The sequence below is a fragment of the Carassius carassius genome, chromosome 42 (assembly GCF_963082965.1).
Source record: "Carassius carassius chromosome 42, fCarCar2.1, whole genome shotgun sequence".
Classification (NCBI taxonomy): Eukaryota; Metazoa; Chordata; class Actinopteri; order Cypriniformes; family Cyprinidae; genus Carassius; species Carassius carassius.
Window position 1 is genome coordinate 21117032 of NC_081796.1, and position 17752 is coordinate 21134783.

Consider the following 17752-nt stretch of genomic DNA (forward strand, 5'->3'; position numbering starts at 1 on the left):
CTGTGGCTCAAGTGGTAGAACACTGCGTTAGCAGCGCAAGGTTGTGGGTTTGTTTCCCAGGGAACATGTTAGGTAAAAACTGTTAGCCTGAATGCACTGTAAGTTGCTTTGGATAAAAGCGTCTGCTAAATGCATAAATTTATTTCAATTTAATTTAAATGTATCTTTATTCTATACATTTCTACTCTTAAGTAAAGGTCTAAAAGTGTGTGTATCTGGTGTGTGTCATTTAGGTCGTACGGTGATCTTGTCCACACATCACATGGATGAAGCTGACCTGCTCAGTGACCGTGTGGCCATCATCTCTCAGGGTCGTCTGTACTGCTGCGGCTCTCCTCTCTTCCTGAAGAACTGCCTGGGCGCTGGTTTCTACCTCACTCTGGTGCGGCGCATTAAAGAGCAGCCGTCCACAAAGGAGGTGAGACTTTAACCGTCTATTACAAAGAGTATATAAGGCAGCTAGACTCACAAGGTTGCTCTGATTCTTACAGGGTCAGTGTGACTGTACAGAAGACTGCTCCTGTAAGTGCTCACCCTGTACCAAATTTAAAGAGAGCACTACAGAGCAGCCCAGAGTCACAGAAAGACAGATGGAAGGTAAAACATTCATATAGTATGTTTATATTAGATCAGTGTAATCTAACTGCAGTGATCATAATTAAGGTAATCTCACTCTCTCAGGGGAGATTAAAAGCATCACAGCCCTTGTCCATCATCACGTCCCAGAGGCCAGGCTTATAGAGGTCATAGGGCAGGAGCTCACATTTCTATTGCCCAGCCGGGGCTTCAAACATGGTTCTTACGCCAGCCTGTTCAGAGAGCTAGAGGAGACGCTGGCAAACATGGGGCTGAGCAGCTTTGGAGTGTCAGACACTTCACTGGAGGAGGTTTTTTTTTATTGCATTTTACTGCATTTTATTTTATTGCATTGCATTGCACAAAGCACCATAATCTTACTTTGTACAACACGTTAAAATCTAATTTTGTCTCTTTTGTGTCCTGAAGATATTTCTGAAAGTCACAGCTGATGGAGAGGCTGCTCACATCAATGCTACGTCTAGTAAGATTTCAGCCTAATACAGTAGATGTCATTCAATCTCAGTCATGCGGATATTGTGTATATGTGTCAGTTTATAGATCTTGTGAGTGTTGTATGTTGTGATTATGATGTCTGTTTTTGTGGTTGAACCCCTTAGACATCAGAGTTCTGCAACAGAAATCTCTTGCGAGTGTCTATAGAGAGAACACAGTGAAAGTGAATATAGAAGAAGGTGATGACTAATATTAGACTGTCAGGCGTATAATGCTTCATCCTAGCTAAGGCTGCCTGCTAAAACACAACACAGAGTTAAAAGAAAAAACAGAGAGATGTTCTCAAACATACCGCTAGACACTATGCTAAATAGTGCATATGATTCCAGTTAACCCTTTGTCACATGAAGTGCTATTTGCTTTTTTTTTTAATACAAAATATATGTATTTCACAAAATAAATTCAAGATGTATGTCAAAATCATCCATTGGACAGATGTGTAACTTTACAGATTTGTAAAGATTGAGAATTACAAATCTGTCCAATTGATGATTTTGTTCCTATAAATTATTGGGAAACATTGTAGTTATAAAAAAAAAAAAATATATATATATTTTAAAAATTAATGCGTCAAGGGGTTAAGCTTGCTTTTTATAGTTACAGCTATAGTTATGTTTTAATGGTAAAAAATAGTCATTTAAAAAAATGTATTCTAGAATGATACAGTATGTCACCCAGGACTATTATGGTAACTTGTCAAATCATATTTGAACTTTTTGAGATATTTTATAAATAAATAACTGTGGTTGCTTGAATAATGGTAGTTAGTGCCCTCTGTGTCAGCTTTATATATATATATTTATATATATATATATATATATATATATATATATATATATATATATATATATATATATATATATATATATATATATATTTACTTATATTCTATAAGTAAAAGTGTAAATAAATGTTTTTTTTTGTTTGTTTTTTACGTTTTGTCTATATGCTTTTATTTAACTTGTACTAGCATTATACTACAAAAGCCTCCTGGTCTCACTGGAAATTTCTTATTAGTTGACCAAAACATTATAGAAATAATTCAACAAATAATTTGGATCTAGATTTTGACTGCATTGATCTTGTTTGCAGATACAGACCGGGCGGTGTATGCTAATGGCCAGTCTAGCTCTGGAAATTCACCCAGCAGAGACGGCAGAGGATTCTATCAAGTGAAGGGAATCTTTCTTGTCTTGAAACAGTTTTTTGCTCTTCTCATTAAGAGGTTCCATCACACCACACGATCTGGCAAAGACTTCCTCGCCCAGGTCAAAATAACAGTATTGCTTTGTAAACTTGTTGCTTTTGTAGCATCAGTAATGAAGCCCCTAGGATTTGGTTGAAAAAATTGAGTTTTTAATGGTGCCTGCTGATATTCTCTTCCTCAGATAGTGTTGCCTGCTAGTTTTGTCCTTGTTTCTCTGATGTTTACGCTGATTGTTCCTCCATTCGGCGAATACCCCAGTCTTACTTTAAGCCCATGGATGTATGGCCGACAGTTCACCTTCTTTAGGTAGAGTATATTTACATTGGAACCCAATTGAATATTTACTGAATAGTTAACTAAGCAGTTAAAACAGTCTTTTTATTACTATTTTTTCCAGCAATGAACAGATTCAAAGCCCAGATATGAGGTATTTTGGCGAGGTTCTTCTAAACAGACCTGGATTTGGGACTCGCTGTATGTTGGATGAACCTCTAGAGTACGTGCACATGCGTTCTAATGATATACATGAATCTCCAGAGGTGTTTGTCCTGGTTACCATGTCCATTCTTGCTTTCCACAGAAACTATCCATGTAATAACATAACTACAGAGTGGGAGATGCCCCTGGTGAACCCAGCTTTCATTGAGATGTTGGGTAACCCAGACTGGACGGACATTAGTCCATCTCCCAGCTGCCAGTGCAGCACACCCAACAAACTCACCATGTTACCTGTGTGTCCAGAAGGTGCTGGAGGTCTTCCTCCTCCCCAGGTTTGTCTCTCAGTTATGGATACAACAATATAAAGTCTTTAATATTATGTATAGTGATATAGTGTTTCCTGCATTTCAGAGGATTCAATCCACTGGTGACGTGTTGATGGATTTGACTTGCAGGAACATCTCTGATTATTTGGTGAAGACCTACCCAAACTTAATGCGGACAAGGTATTATGGCGCATTTGTGACTAGTCATCCATTAACTTGCTCTTATGTTTCCAGGAATTCATCTTTTTTGTGTTTTTGTTGTACAGCTTGAAGAGCAAGTACTGGGTGAATGAACAAAGGTATGGGTGACAAAAAATACAATTACTCCCTCTAGTGGACACTTAGAGAACAAATCTGTGCATTCTGTGGTCTAAATATGTTGAAGAATGACAGCATCTTTTTTTCAGGTATGGTGGCATTTCTGTTGGAGGGCGACTTCCTGTTCTTGATGTGGATCCTAAAACTGTCCAGGATGCAGCTGCTCAGTTAGGACGTCTGCTTAATGTTACAGGGGTACATTTTCTGATTGTTTTCATTGTAAATTGATGTAATCAAAGCAAACTATTGAATGGAAATTGCTTTTAGTTTTTCTAATATAATTAAAAGACTAACTGTTGTGATCATTTGCAGGGAAGATACTCAAAGCTTACTCTGCAGGAGTTTGGGACTTTCTTGAGATATATGGAAACTGAAAACAATGTCAAGGTGTGATTCCTTTCAGCTTCACTTTCTGTCGCAGTTTATTAAGCTCGGCTCATCCCAATTTAAGATAAATAACCCATTTGTTATCTCCTCTAGGTGTGGTTCAATAACAAAGGCTGGCACGCTATGGTGGCCTTCATGAACGTGGCAAATAACGGCATCCTTCGAGCCAACCTGCCCGCTGGAGCCGATTTAAATGAGTATGGCATCACAGTCATCAATCATCCAGTAAACCTGACCAAGGAACAGCTGTCGGAGGTCACAGTGTGAGTGGAATCCTGACAGTACTTCACACAGTTGTTTTACTTCAGTCTACCTTTTATGCATGTAAAATATCTTTATTGTTCACCCATTCTTTCTCTCAGACTGACTACCTCAGTGGATGCAGTGGTCGCAATCTGTGTGATTTTTGCAATGTCCTTCGTACCTGCCAGTTTTGTGCTGTATCTGATCCAGGAGAGAGTGACGCAGGCCAAACACCTGCAGTTTGTGAGTGGGGTCAGTCCTCTGGTGTACTGGATCGCTAACTTCTTTTGGGACATGGTCAGTATAAAGGCGTCCTACGATTACATTTTTAGTCAATTTTGTTATCAGTATATATAGTATAAATATTTACATTTTTATTAAGTGTTATGTTATGTACCATTTCTTTTGTTCTTTAATTTTAATTATGACAAAAATGTGTTAGTTTTTACATTATATTTTTCTTTACACAATGAAAATATGCAACAAACGGTAAATTATACATCTAGAAATGTCATGTCACATTTATGAGCACGCTATGCTAAAAAATAGATACGATGCAAAACATTATTGATTGGTTTAGTTTTTCTGTTTTTTTTTTTTTTTAGACTATCACAAATCATTTTTGAACTTTCAACAAAACCTATGTTAGCCAGCTGGAAAATAGAATCTCTTTAAGTAATAATAATAACTAATAAACCAGAAGCATGTTATTTTGACCAGTAAGTGCCTTTATAGTGAATAATAAGTGTGTTTATTCTATAGCATTGTTTTATGTTCTCTGGAATGGTCTGTTAATTCAGTTTTGATGTTGTCCTGTTATTTCAGATAAACTATGCTCTCAGTGCAGCGATGATTGTGGGGATTTTTATTGCATTTGACAAAAAATGCTACACCTCGCCTGGCAACTTGCAAGCCCTGATAGCTCTGCTGATGCTTTATGGGTAATTGAAAAATTTCATCTTTCATTGATCCTTTTACATTTCTTCTGGTAGAACGGCATTTCAAGATATATTTAAGTCTGTCTTATTAGATATGTGGGTCAAAATCTAAAAGTGTCAGTAGCTGTAGCAGTAAATACCGGCCTGAGAGATGAAGGTTCATAAGTAGTAGACCCCACTGAAAGGTTTGAAAATGTTAACATATTCTAATAAGTCTTTTTTCTTATGAAATAGTTGGTCGGTGACTCCCATGATGTATCCGATGTCTTATGTATTTAACGTGCCAAGCACAGCGTACGTCTCTCTGTCCTGCATCAACCTCTTCATTGGCATCAACAGCAGTGCAATCACGTTCATATTAGACCTGTTTGACAGTACAGAGGTAAAACATTCCAGCCTTCATTTTATTGTACAGTAGTGTACATTTTCCACTAATCCCAATTTCCACTAATATCATAATTAGAATTTTAGAAGGCCAAAAGTTGAAGTGTAAAGCTGACATTTCATCCTCCATCTGTCTCTACTTTTGCAGGCTCTGTATAAGTGTAACCAGGTGCTGAAGAAAGCTCTACTTGTATTTCCTCACTTCTGTTTGGGCCGCGGGCTCATTGACATGGCGATGAACCAGGCCGTGATGGACGTGTATGCACGCTTTGGTGAGTCCTGCTCCTGTTCCCACCTCGCACTTCAGTCGGTTGTATTGAGGCTGTTGCGACCAACCCTAACCTGGCCCCTGGCATAAAAGTCACTGAGCTTTAATCTATATGTCAGCATGATGGAAATATAACATCTGTTGGCAGTTCAAAGCAACAATTATTTTTGATAACCAAATAGATCAGACTCAGGCATTACCATTATATTATATATAGCTATATAGTTTATATAATTCTAATAATTTAAATGTTGGTGAAACTTCTTATGGATGTCTCAGGTGAGGACTTCATTTTGGATCCCTTCAGTTGGGACTTTGTGGGAAAGAATGTGACATTCATGGCGATAGAAGGGTTTGTCTATTTCATCCTGAACGTTCTGATACAGTACCGATTCTTCCTGGACCACTGGTGAGAAGAAATACATTCAAAAGAGTCACTCCAGTAGAAATGTTGCATCCCAACATACAGACACAGTATGCTGTCTCTTTCTACAGGATGTCAGATCTAAAGAAGCCGCCAGAAACTGATGAAGATGTGGATGTGGCCAAAGAGAGAGAGAGGATTTACAAAGGAAGAAGCTCTAGTGACATCCTTCAGATAAAAGACCTATCAAAGGCAAGTCTGTCCACTTTATACTGGTGCACGATGTGTAATGTTTCACACAGTAGAGATCATGAGTGTGTTTTTTCTCTTTATAGACATATACTGGAACAATCAGGCCGGCGGTTGACAGGATATGTGTAGGAGTGACACCAGGACAGGTAATCAATGGAGACATTTGGTCTTTGTGTTAAGAACACCTTGAGCTTTGACTTTAGCACCATTCTGATTTCTGGCTTCTGAGCTTTGTGTGAACTCTTTTCCCGTTTCACAGTGCTTTGGACTTTTGGGTGTGAATGGTGCTGGGAAAACTACCACATTCAAAATGCTGACAGGAGACATTGATGTCACTTCAGGGGAAGCTGTTGTGTCTGGTTACAGGTTTGTTTTGCTAACACAGCACTGTTAAGATATTACTGTTACGATAGATCTTTAGTGAAGATTTTCTCCTCAGCAAGTGTTTTGGTAGTTTGCACAAACAGCAGTGCTAGCTACCCAGTTAGCTATCTGGCTAACAAACATTTTATCTAATTAGGTAGAACTGAAGAATTTGCACTGAGGCACTTTTTGGTTCAACGAGTAGAGTGCAACAGTGCCCATCTACTTTTTCAATGGTGTTGGTTCTGGAAGTATTTATTTATTTATTTTTTCTATCATGGGGATTTTGAAAAGTTATAAGACATGAACCAAACTAACCAATGTTGAATACCAACATTAACAACTTTGATTTGCAGCAAAAATGACTGGGAATTCAGACAAAGTATTTTGAAAGCATAAGGGAACTGACCCTGTGTTCATTCTATCCATCCTAAATAGTATGTGAGATTAAAACAAGTGTGTCCCAAAGCATTTAATCCTAAAAAGTGTATGCCAGAAGTCCCCAGATGGTCTACTATTTCAGGTAGATTTTTGAAGTGTGGATCCGTGCACACTCTGATAGCTAATATTACCCACAATCCATTGCGCTTTGACAGATTATTCGGTTCAGGACTACAAACATGAATAAAAACGAATATCCCATCAGTTAGGTAGCAACATAGTCTTAACAAATCCATTTCACTAAGGAGAAAATAAATGGGATTTTTACTTCCTAAACACAACTGTTATACTGAGAACTTTATAGTTTGAGTTTGGGTTGAGACTACCTGTTTGATTGGACTTTGTCCAAAGTGTATGGGGTTAAAGGGGCAGGAAGACTGTGCAGCAAACTGTTTGAAACAACTGTTATTTTTACCCTATAGCAATCGCCTAGAAGAGCCTAGCAACTGCATAGCGCAAAACACTAACCACTCATTACTCCCTAGCAACTGCACAGAAACACCACAGCAACACCCCAGTAGGAATTTTTAGGAGAAAACCATTGCTATTTTTACTGTTTTGTTTGGTATTGCTACCAATGTAGCAAATTTCACACTTTCCACTTATTTTAATTTCATCACATTTTTTTTTGTCATTAAATTGGTTGATTTCTTGTGATGCTCCAGCATTCTTACCAACATTTTGGATGTGCACCAGAACATGGGCTACTGCCCTCAGTTTGATGCCATAGATGATCTTCTAACAGGAAGAGAGCATCTGCACTTATACGCTCGGCTCAGAGGAGTCCCGGAATCCGAGATCAGCAGAGTGAGACCATATTCCACTTTCTAATCTCTTCTTATTTCTTTCTCTCTGAGGATTTCTGACAGAGACCACTATCTCTCTTTGATGCAGGTGGCTGAATGGGGAATTCAGAAACTGGGTTTCTTTGAGTATGCAGGCTGCACTGCCGGCACATACAGTGGTGGGAACAAGCGTAAACTTGCGACAGCTATTGCAATGATTGGCTGTCCAGCTCTTCTGCTGCTAGTAAGGGCCTTTCTGTGCGATTTATCTCAGAATAAGATAAGGATTGTTACTAGTACGCTTTTTTTTTTCATGTGCCAGGATGAGCCAACTACAGGAATGGATCCTCACTCTCGGAGGTTCCTCTGGAACTCCATCATGAGTGTGATTCAGGGTGGAAGGGCAGTGGTCCTTTCATCACACAGGCAAGAACACGTCAAAACACGTGAATTTTATATACCGCTAATTATAAATACTATATACTAACCTATGGAAGCCTGTTTCAGCCACATAATAAAACAATAAGGTAATCTTAAATTTTTTATCTTACAGTTCCCACAGACGTCTGAGAAAAAAAAAATAGAATTGGAAGATATAAACCCAGAATTCTAACTTCTCAATTCTGACTTTTTCATCTGAATTCTGATTTTACATCTGGCAGTTTTTTTTGTTTGTTTCCACCACAAAATAAAAAGATAATTGTGACTTTTTATCACACAATTCTGACTTTTTTCTCGCAATCGCGAGAAAAAAGTGAGGAGTTATGAGTTATATTGCCAGAATTTAGAGATAAATTAACAATTACCTTTTTAATTAGTTTTTCCTGTGGCAGAAACTGGAAACATACACATTAACATTGAGTGAAAAACTTTTTATTTTATTTTCACTTTTAGAATAAGTGTTTATGTCAGCTCGTTTCTATAGGGATAAATTTGGCTGTATTTACTTGATATATTTGGTGATATTGTGCACAATTTAGAGTGTCATTTAATTTTTTTTTTTTTATAAATCTTTTGTTGGTGAAAAATAAGAGCCGATTATATGATAGCCTATTTTTACCACCCTATCAAATCAAGCTACAGTCCCTCTATACATAATTTCAAGTTCAGTATATTTTCAATTGAAAACATGACACATTACAAAAACTAAATGAATGCTGATTTAATTAAAGTTAAGTCGTTTTTTTTAAGTAGTTTTTTATTATAATTATTTTTTTTTAAGCATGATAAGTAAATAGTGTTTGTGTGTATGTTTTTTTTATTTTATGAACAGCATGGAGGAATGTGAAGCTCTCTGCACACGACTGGCCATCATGGTGAACGGAACATTCAAGTGTCTTGGCACAATCCAGCACCTCAAATACAAGTACAATCACAAATTTTCACTTATGTTCACATAAAAAATGTCCAGTTGCACAGATTTTCCACAGTGCCAAATATTTTGTATTTGCATCTCTATTCTCTGAACATCTCTTATAATGTTTTCCCTGCAGATTTGGTGATGGATATGTGGTCACCATGAAAATCAGAGCAGCCAAAGCGGGCACTGTACCAGATCTGAATCCGGCCGAAGTGTTTATGGAGAGCACATTTCCAGGCTGCATTCAGAGGGAGAAACACTATAATACTCTACAGTATGAGATCGCTTCTTCCTCTCTGGCCAAAATCTTCCAGCTAGTCTCGGCCAACAAAGAAATGCTGAATATCGAAGATTACTCAGTGTCCCAGACAACACTGGACCAGGTATTTCATATGACCCTGCTGGCCTACAGTAGATCAACCTGTACCATTTAGATTTTTAAATATTTGTCAGCATCTCCTTATGCAATACATTAAAGCTTGGAAAATGTACGACTCCCTTTATGTATTCCAAAACAGGGAGAACTATTATAAGGTGTAGCAGTATTTTTTATGGTACTGTCTTCCTTCTGGGACCCGATATCCCAAACTAGACAAGCACAGAATACAACAGTCAAGTTCAGGGTCAGATTGCCACAAGCATTCATCCATCTTGTGACCGCCACCATTTGTTTCCAAGCCTGCATGTGACAAATGCACTGGAACGAGGGCAGTTTGGTTCTTTATGTAGTCTGCTCTCTTTGTTTCACTCCCTGTAGGTGTTTGTGAATTTTGTAAACCAGCAATCCGGAGAAGATGATGCCATTGTGTTGCACCCAAGGGCAGCCGGCGCCCGGCGGGACATGAGAGTCTTTCCAGCGAAAACGAAAGCCTAAAATCTTCACTGAGCAGGTCAATTGAAGTCATCTGGCAGGGCACACAAAAGAGTCATAAAAAGGGGGAAATGATTTTCTTTCTTCTTTACCAAACACTCAATTTGAAACTTTTGAGTGTTTAAGCAGTAACGGCTTTACACACTTTCTTCGCTTGGCCTTTTTTTTAATATATATATACAAATGCAACCAAAACACAACAAAACACAAATAGAACTGGACTAAGTTATGAATACTGTAGCACTTTATTATGTCAATGTCACTTTTATACAAATACTTTTGTTTTTAAACCAAATCAAATGATGCAGTAGATTTTATTGCAAAGGCTATTGCCATTGAAATGCATATTGCATTGTGATGCATTGCAAGTCAATGTTTTAATAATTCTTGCCAAGTTAGAAAAGTGTAGCATACAAACAACACAAGTTGTAATTAAACCAGATGTTAAATGTAGAATTTTGTAATTTGTTCACTAGAAATAGCCTGTAGCAAGGAATGGTACAAAGTTGATTTTGCTTTAGATTTTTCTTTTTTTCTTGCTTGCTTGTAAAGATACCCCCAAAAATACTATTAAAAATGTTCTTGCTCACTGTCACTTTGTCAAGAGGGAATGCAATAACCTCGCCATAAACAAAATCTGGAGATATTTATTAAATAGTATCACTTGAGATTGTTTTTTTTTTTAGAACCATTTGAACCAGTTAATGAGATTTCAGTTAAAACAAATTATTTAAATTTGACACCAAAAGTTCAGTATTTTCATATAAATATATATATTTTTTATAAATATTGTAGCCAATTAATGTAACTCAGTGTTTTCCTCTGTTTAAGAAAAACTTTTCTTTCATGCTGAAGTAGTTGGTTTACAGAGGTAGAGTACTGTATATTGCACATGGATAGTTGTGGAAATGATTAATCAAAAAAATATTTTGTCAACTTAAATTCTTACAAATCTGCTTGTTTAAAATCTCAAGTGGCATACCATTGTAAATACAACAATGTTCGAACATCATCTTACATGATACCATCAGATATTGTTGAAAAGTGGATTTAACTTCATAATCCCTCCCAGAGGGGGCCATAAATTGGCTATATTTACATGCAGCTGTTAAGATGTGTCCTAGTTCTCTCAGCTGAAATCATAATATCTCTGGATTTGACCTGAAGTTGGTTTATATAAATGTCAGAGGATGAAAGGAAGGATTGGCATGCGGAGGTTTGGGTAGTCCTTAAACTCCCGGGTGTAAGTTTTGTGTTTTCCGTTGGCCCAGATGGTCATTTGAATGAAACCTACAAATGTGAAGAGAGCCACTGCAAAAAAAAAAAAAAAGAAATTGAAAATAATTCACATATAGTACATTTGAATTTTTTCTATAATAATAATAATAATATATATATATCAAAATATAAAACAAAATATCAAAAACGTAACAAAAATGTAACTAACTTTACCACTTATTAATATATTTATAATTTATATATATATATATATATATATATATATATATATATATATAAAAAATATATATATATATATATATATATATAAAATATATATATAAAAATATAAATATAAAAATAAAAATTAAATATATATATATATTTTTTTTTTCAAATGACCATATATTTGAAGCTCATTATACATATACATATATATATATATCAAAATCACAAAGTTTGATGGCAGTTGCTCACCTGGCACACACTGGGTCATGATGGACAGGCCCACCCAAGCACCCACCTGATGACAAATTTAAGCATAGAGTTGAAGGACCGGTTGGAGGTAGCAGATTTAATGTCATATATTAGATTATAACAATGGTGCTGTTACCTCATATGTGTAGTTGGGACATGAAACAAAGAAGAATAGCCACGTAAAAGGGTTTTAAGATGGATTTGGGTACCTACGACATTTTGCACCTTTAAACAATGAAAAATTGGGTCATATGCAAGTATCCTGATCTATAGTAATGCCATAGAAATTTGACATAGTATACCCACCTTCACATTTAAAACTGTTCAGTGACCAGTGGATTGAAAAATTACCTGCCTCACATAACTGGGATACAAACAATCATGACCGTTAATTTATCTTTAATACAGAATGTGGTCCAAACATAATAGGTTATATTATATTTTTAGTGGTACCAGATTTTTGGACGCTGTAACATATGTACTGTATTGTGTTTATTAAACCAAAAACATCACATACCACAAAGATAATTAGTGCATATTTGACTTGTGTCTTTCCATATGCTGTAAAACACAAAAATAAGTTTAAATAATAATCAAATTGATTATTAAAAAGATTTGTCTCCACTGGTACTCACATGGTGGTGTGTAGAGAGGATGGTTGATGTAGTATGCTAACCATGCTGCAAAACCCCAATAATATGCACAATTCTGTGAATTCAGAGAATTAGCTTCAGCTTTGAGGATTCGACACTTGCAGTTTTCCTAATCATAATAGTATTGTTCAGCTTGTCTGATTGCTCAGAAAATAACTGTACTGTATTAAATTGTTTTACTGTTTTTCTGAATTAGACAAATAATTTTTCAGTTTAATTGACACAGTAGAAAACCAGTCCACTAAACACTCACCCTTACAATGGCTCTGAGAGGCATTGTGCCATTAGAAAACCGATGCACAAAGATTGTTTCAAATAGCCTCTTGATATAGTGGAAAGAGTGACAAGCACAAGCCAGACTGAAGAGAAAATTAAAAAAAAAAAAAAATTTACTCATCCTCATGTTATTGGAAATCTTCCATGGAACAAAAAAGTTAATTTTGGGAGAATGTACTTGACCACATGATGAGAGCTGGAGGTGAGGGTGTATTTGTGGTTATAGACGTATGGGACGCGGAAATAGAAGAGGAGATATATCAGAAGAGGACCTATGTACTCCGCCAGAAAAACCTGCAGATCATTGATGTTTTTAAAGATTGTATGTTTGATGCTGTCAGAATTACATTTTGCAAATCACTTGCCATCGTCCATCCCAGTTGTGGGCCAAGGTCTCTGAAATACAAGATCGCTGAGGTCCCGACGGGCAGATTCTGTAGCAGGTCATCATTTCTCAATGCCTTTCCTTCTAAAAACCACAAGAAAAAGAACTAGATTTGTTATAGTTAGAGTTAAAGTTTTAGGTAAGTGCTCGGGTCCCGCTGAATCAAAGCAGCTCTCGGAAGATACTGTAGCACTTATCTTGCTTTATGAAACCTGAAAAATGCTGCCTTCAGAAGAGGTAGCAAGACATCCAGGCACATCTGAGAACATCCACAATGTTTGTGTAACATCCTCTCTACAAAGTCTTCATCTGGTTCGTTTTCAGAAGTAGCACAGATGAATAATATCCCTCAATTCAGTGTGTGGGTTTAGCAATGGGTGGAAATGGAGTAAATAAACAAGTCCTTAAATATTTTCTTGGTTATCTTAAAAGACACTTTTCCTGAAAAAAGCAAGGATTTACATTTTAGCTGTAACACTGAAACTGTCACGAAAAAATTTGACAAATGTAACAAATTACAAAAATGAAAGAAGGACGGGTTCTATGCACTGGCTGTTGGAGTTTAAGATGTTCAAGCGGACTAAGTCCTGCATACGTCTCCAGAGAGAAGTCAAATGTTTTCAAGGTCTAGTTAGGACATTTTGATTGAACACAAATGTATTATGAGGTTCTCATACTCACTGGGGTCCAGCCTCAGGGCTTGTCTAGCTGGGTACCATTTGGGATCTGACAGTGAGAAATAAAAATCATACAAATATTACTGTGTATCAGATATTAAGATCTACAACCCACTGTTATAAAAGTACACTGAGGATAAATGAAATGCTAAATTCAAGAATAATATAGACACAAACATTATACTAAACTAGTAACATTTGATAAGCGTTACATTTATTTATACCTGTTCTACAAAATAATTTCAAACTAAGTAAGTATTGTTCATTATTAGCTACGTGAGCTATGGAATACTTGATTATGATTGGTCAATCGCAGGAGTCAGAGATTTCCTCATATTAACCGTCACTTCCATAGCAAACTCGTCCACAGCTCATCCAGGTAACATGCAGACCAATCAGGTACCAAACAGAGTACCCCTTTAAAGTCCTTTCAGCCAATAGAATCGCTATAAGACCAGTCTGTTCATGACACCGGCGCTACTTTCAGGTTTTTCATCTGACACTGAAAAGAACGTTTAACGCAATTGGCGCCATTTTGTGTCTAAGGTATCAGTTTTACGGAAAATTACTTAAGCATTAATATTACTTTAGTATTGTTACAGTATTCATCTTGTTGCTATAGGTCGAATGTTCTGAACACTGTTAATTGACTATTTTAGCGGAAACTTTACTATCCGCCTTGTTTTTCCTGTAAATTTAATGTGTTTGGCTTCCGAAGTCACTTCCAGGTATTTTTAGCTGTACAAAACAGCTTGTTTTGCTGCTTGATATTACAAACTAGTGTGCCTTACCATATTATTTTAATGTACAATCTTAATTATGAACACACTGGTATGTACTGTAGTGCAAATTTTTACTGTTTACTGCACGTTGTTATTCTTCTCATTATTTCCCTACAGCGGCTAATTAACCAGAAGTCTTGCACATTCACAAAAAAAAAAAACGGCATAATTTTAAGTTGAAAAATAAGATGGATATACAAGTAAAATTACACAACAATTTTAACTCAAATCAGTTGGCCTGTTTAATATCCATGCACTCGTTTATGAGTCATTCACTCATTATTTCAATATTACTCTTGACAGGCTGAACAGGACGCACATCACCGGAGGAAAAATGTGACCAATATTTCATAGTTGACTAGGTAAAATTACAGTACAAAGCCATTGTGGGGTAAAACTTACATGACTTATGAAACAAACTCTTAATGTCACCTACGCTTGAATGGGGTTCAACCTGCATTAAAAACGAAAATAAAACAATTGACCATTAAGTTTTGGCCGAGTGCAGCAGTCACAGTCATTGATTGTAAGATGTAAAATCTGCTTACCTTGTCAATAAAACAGAGCTGTTCTTTGGTTTTTGAGTCCAGTATTTCGACCTAGAAAAATTTCGACCTAGAAGTCAATAGCCGCACGGCACAGACACTACAAAGCATATACTTTTTAATTCAGTCAACATAAATCAAGTTAATTTACTGAAGGTCTGGCCTCAGGGTGAAGCATTCCCTTCACTTCTCTCAGAATTTTCTGCTTCAGAGATGCATCACAAAACTGACAACTGAGAAAGGGAATACAATCCTTTTTGCTGTTAACATAGTTTTCAAATTAATAGGAAATAAGTGGAGTTAAGGAAAAATTCACAACATGCTTGAGTGATCGCAAAAAACATGCTGACAGGTTTCCAAGTGTATCCGAGACGCCCATGAGCACCTAATGAGGACGGCACAGTCGAGTCTGTTTATATTGATCACAGCTTCTGTTTTGACAGCTCTGTCCCCATTTAGCTCATTGTTTTCACTTCATCAATCATCCCCAAAACATACATTGAACCTCTACCATTGCCTGTTTCTGACCAGTCTGAGCTCTGAAATCCAAGGATGCATCTGTTTGCAGTGCTCGGATCTTTTTAATCTTAATTAAAAGGCGTCAGCGTTGATCTACAGAGTACGCGCTGTGAGTTGGCTCTGCTGCAATTTGCCTTGAAAGCACTATATACTGTGGAGTTCAGCAGAGCTGTCAACCTGAAACTGCTCTTATGCTGGCTAGTGTAGTAATCGTCTAATGGACACACAGGCTTAGCCTAATGCTCAGCTTAAAGAACGAATCCCAGTGCAGTGGTTGAGGTTATTCTGCAGATGGGGATGTCTGGGATCCTACTTGCACACATTGCATCTGGTGCTGATCCACTTGTCTAAATTCAACAGGGAGTTTTCTAAACTTACACTTTTTATGCCAGGTATTTGTTGAAAAGGCATTTATCTATTGCATGTAAATTTTACATTTGTACATTTCTTATAAAGTGATATATGTGACTTACCATTATATACATGTATAAACACCATGCAATAAACCTGTCCTGCTTCCATTCAGACAGAGTAAAAGCACTCTCTGAATTTCTGAGTGCTATTGACAGGACGTCCTGCCCCTGCTATACCCATCCCCCCAGTACTGTAAATACAGCAGTAATGATGAGGACTGTACCAGGCTCAAAACATTTTGTATCTACACTGAAAGATTTTGCTTTGCTTAAGATTTTTTCAGTTCTTTCGTTCTTTGTTTACGTCCTGATGACAGAAAACAGTTTAGGACATTTGAATGTTTGATTTTTGAACATTTCATTTTGAAGTTGTTTATGTTAGATTATATAGTGTGTGTGTTAATCAATATCACAGCAGTCTTTGGTGGTGTTACAGTAGGCAGTGGAAATGCCTGAGAAGGTCAGCAATCCTCCACAGATGACAGGCCTGTCGGTTATGTGCTGAATTATATGAACTTGTTTATGTTCAGCAAGTGCAAAATTAAAGCAAACCGGCATACAGCAAATTTGCTCTTACAGTATGAAACCCAATTTGAGGAACTGATGATATGACAAATTTTCAGCAAACTTAAAACATGCTGTGATTGTTTTTATTTAGCTTAACATATAGTAAGCACTTCTACTGTCACTCATCTTCATGATTAGATCATGAATTTGTTCAAATTATAATCTTGATTAAACCTAATGAGAATGCCTAACAACGGTCTGACAACTCATAACGTTTTGAAATACAGTGTGTATACTTTGTGTGTGTGTGTGTGTGTGTGTGTGTGTGTGTGTATATATATATATATATATATATATATATATTTAACACAATTGATTGCCCTCCACACCCACAGTTAAAAGTTTGTATGAAAACATGTAATCTTGTAAATGAATGCCTTGATGCCTTACCTCAAAAAATATTGTTCTGCTCATTCCGGGGGCCCTCGTCTGACGTAATGTAAGGTCCCACAGAGTTGGTCAGGCTGCTCCGTCCCGTCCTGTGGTAATGGCAGTGTTAATTCTCCATTCTAACCCTCCTCCGTCACTCTCCATCTCCCCTCCCACAGTCACCCCCTCCTACGGCCTCTGCTTTTTTTGTGTCTTTTTTCTTTCCCTCTTTTTAATCTCTTGCCCGTTCTAACTGAAGAGAGCACATACACTTCTAAAACCTGCTTGGTCTGCAATCTTGTCTTAGATTTGTCTATAGGCCTCTAAAATTGTGAATGGATGATTAAAGATTGTTTTTTAGAAATGTAAATAACAATCAGTCAGTTTGGAGCTCGTTCAAATGGAGATCAATGCTTCTAAGCAAGCCCTACACTGTCCACTGGGCTAAAAATAGAAAACACCCTCATGGATGTGTTGTGATGTTCAGTCATCTTGAAATGAATGAGTGAAATGTAGAGCAGGGCAGTGTTTTGATCCCCTGTGTCATCTAAAGGGCTGTTACTATGAATGATTGGGATTCATAATCAGCAGTCTATAGTCTATAACTTGAGATTAAGGAGCCATATTGGCAAGGTGGTTAACATCAACGTGTCACAGCATTTTGTGTCAGATATAGCAAGAAATATGATCTTCTTTAATTCAGATGCAAAAACTAAATCTGTAGATTTAAAACAGTCGGTTGTCTGCTCATCAGTTCTCGTTTAGAAAGAATATTCATACATATGAGTATTTATGCAGTTTATGACTATCAGTGTTAGATTTTTAAAATGAAAT

General features: G+C 36.8%; 2 protein-coding genes across 5 annotated transcripts in view; one reads left to right on the plus strand and one right to left on the minus strand.

Annotated features, from left to right (window-relative positions):
* LOC132124161 (retinal-specific phospholipid-transporting ATPase ABCA4-like) overlaps nucleotides 1-10692 on the plus strand; it is a 30561-nt gene extending 19869 nt beyond the window's left edge. The window contains exons 24-51 of one of the 4 annotated variants that reach the window (XM_059535034.1): nucleotides 234-418; nucleotides 492-597; nucleotides 664-887; nucleotides 1006-1060; nucleotides 1197-1271; nucleotides 2185-2360; nucleotides 2481-2605; nucleotides 2697-2795; nucleotides 2880-3069; nucleotides 3149-3243; nucleotides 3330-3362; nucleotides 3471-3576; nucleotides 3694-3768; nucleotides 3862-4031; nucleotides 4131-4308; nucleotides 4837-4952; nucleotides 5184-5331; nucleotides 5482-5605; nucleotides 5881-6010; nucleotides 6097-6217; nucleotides 6301-6363; nucleotides 6477-6583; nucleotides 7687-7828; nucleotides 7916-8050; nucleotides 8129-8232; nucleotides 9080-9172; nucleotides 9300-9549; nucleotides 9924-10692. In XM_059535034.1, coding sequence (XP_059391017.1) covers nucleotides 234-418; nucleotides 492-597; nucleotides 664-887; nucleotides 1006-1060; nucleotides 1197-1271; nucleotides 2185-2360; nucleotides 2481-2605; nucleotides 2697-2795; nucleotides 2880-3069; nucleotides 3149-3243; nucleotides 3330-3362; nucleotides 3471-3576; nucleotides 3694-3768; nucleotides 3862-4031; nucleotides 4131-4308; nucleotides 4837-4952; nucleotides 5184-5331; nucleotides 5482-5605; nucleotides 5881-6010; nucleotides 6097-6217; nucleotides 6301-6363; nucleotides 6477-6583; nucleotides 7687-7828; nucleotides 7916-8050; nucleotides 8129-8232; nucleotides 9080-9172; nucleotides 9300-9549; nucleotides 9924-10040 — 3542 coding nt within the window. In that variant the 3' untranslated portion in view covers nucleotides 10041-10692. The remainder of the gene's footprint in view (nucleotides 1-233; nucleotides 419-491; nucleotides 598-663; nucleotides 888-1005; nucleotides 1061-1196; nucleotides 1272-2184; nucleotides 2361-2480; nucleotides 2606-2696; nucleotides 2796-2879; nucleotides 3070-3148; nucleotides 3244-3329; nucleotides 3363-3470; nucleotides 3577-3693; nucleotides 3769-3861; nucleotides 4032-4130; nucleotides 4309-4836; nucleotides 4953-5183; nucleotides 5332-5481; nucleotides 5606-5880; nucleotides 6011-6096; nucleotides 6218-6300; nucleotides 6364-6476; nucleotides 6584-7686; nucleotides 7829-7915; nucleotides 8051-8128; nucleotides 8233-9079; nucleotides 9173-9299; nucleotides 9550-9923) is intronic. The other 3 variants (XM_059535035.1, XM_059535036.1, XM_059535037.1) reach the window with 3 other exon arrangements.
* A 35-nt stretch (nucleotides 10693-10727) lies between these two features.
* Nucleotides 10728-17049, minus strand: tecrl2a (trans-2,3-enoyl-CoA reductase-like 2a). Its single transcript, XM_059535039.1, is given in 13 exon segments — nucleotides 10728-11348; nucleotides 11733-11778; nucleotides 11869-11957; nucleotides 12039-12096; nucleotides 12250-12293; nucleotides 12368-12440; nucleotides 12639-12744; nucleotides 12840-12955; nucleotides 13027-13130; nucleotides 13728-13772; nucleotides 14908-14959; nucleotides 15054-15104; nucleotides 16940-17049. Coding segments are annotated over 13 exon segments (936 nt in total). The 5' UTR covers nucleotides 16964-17049; the 3' UTR covers nucleotides 10728-11220.
* Between the last annotated feature and the right edge of the window lie 703 nt (nucleotides 17050-17752).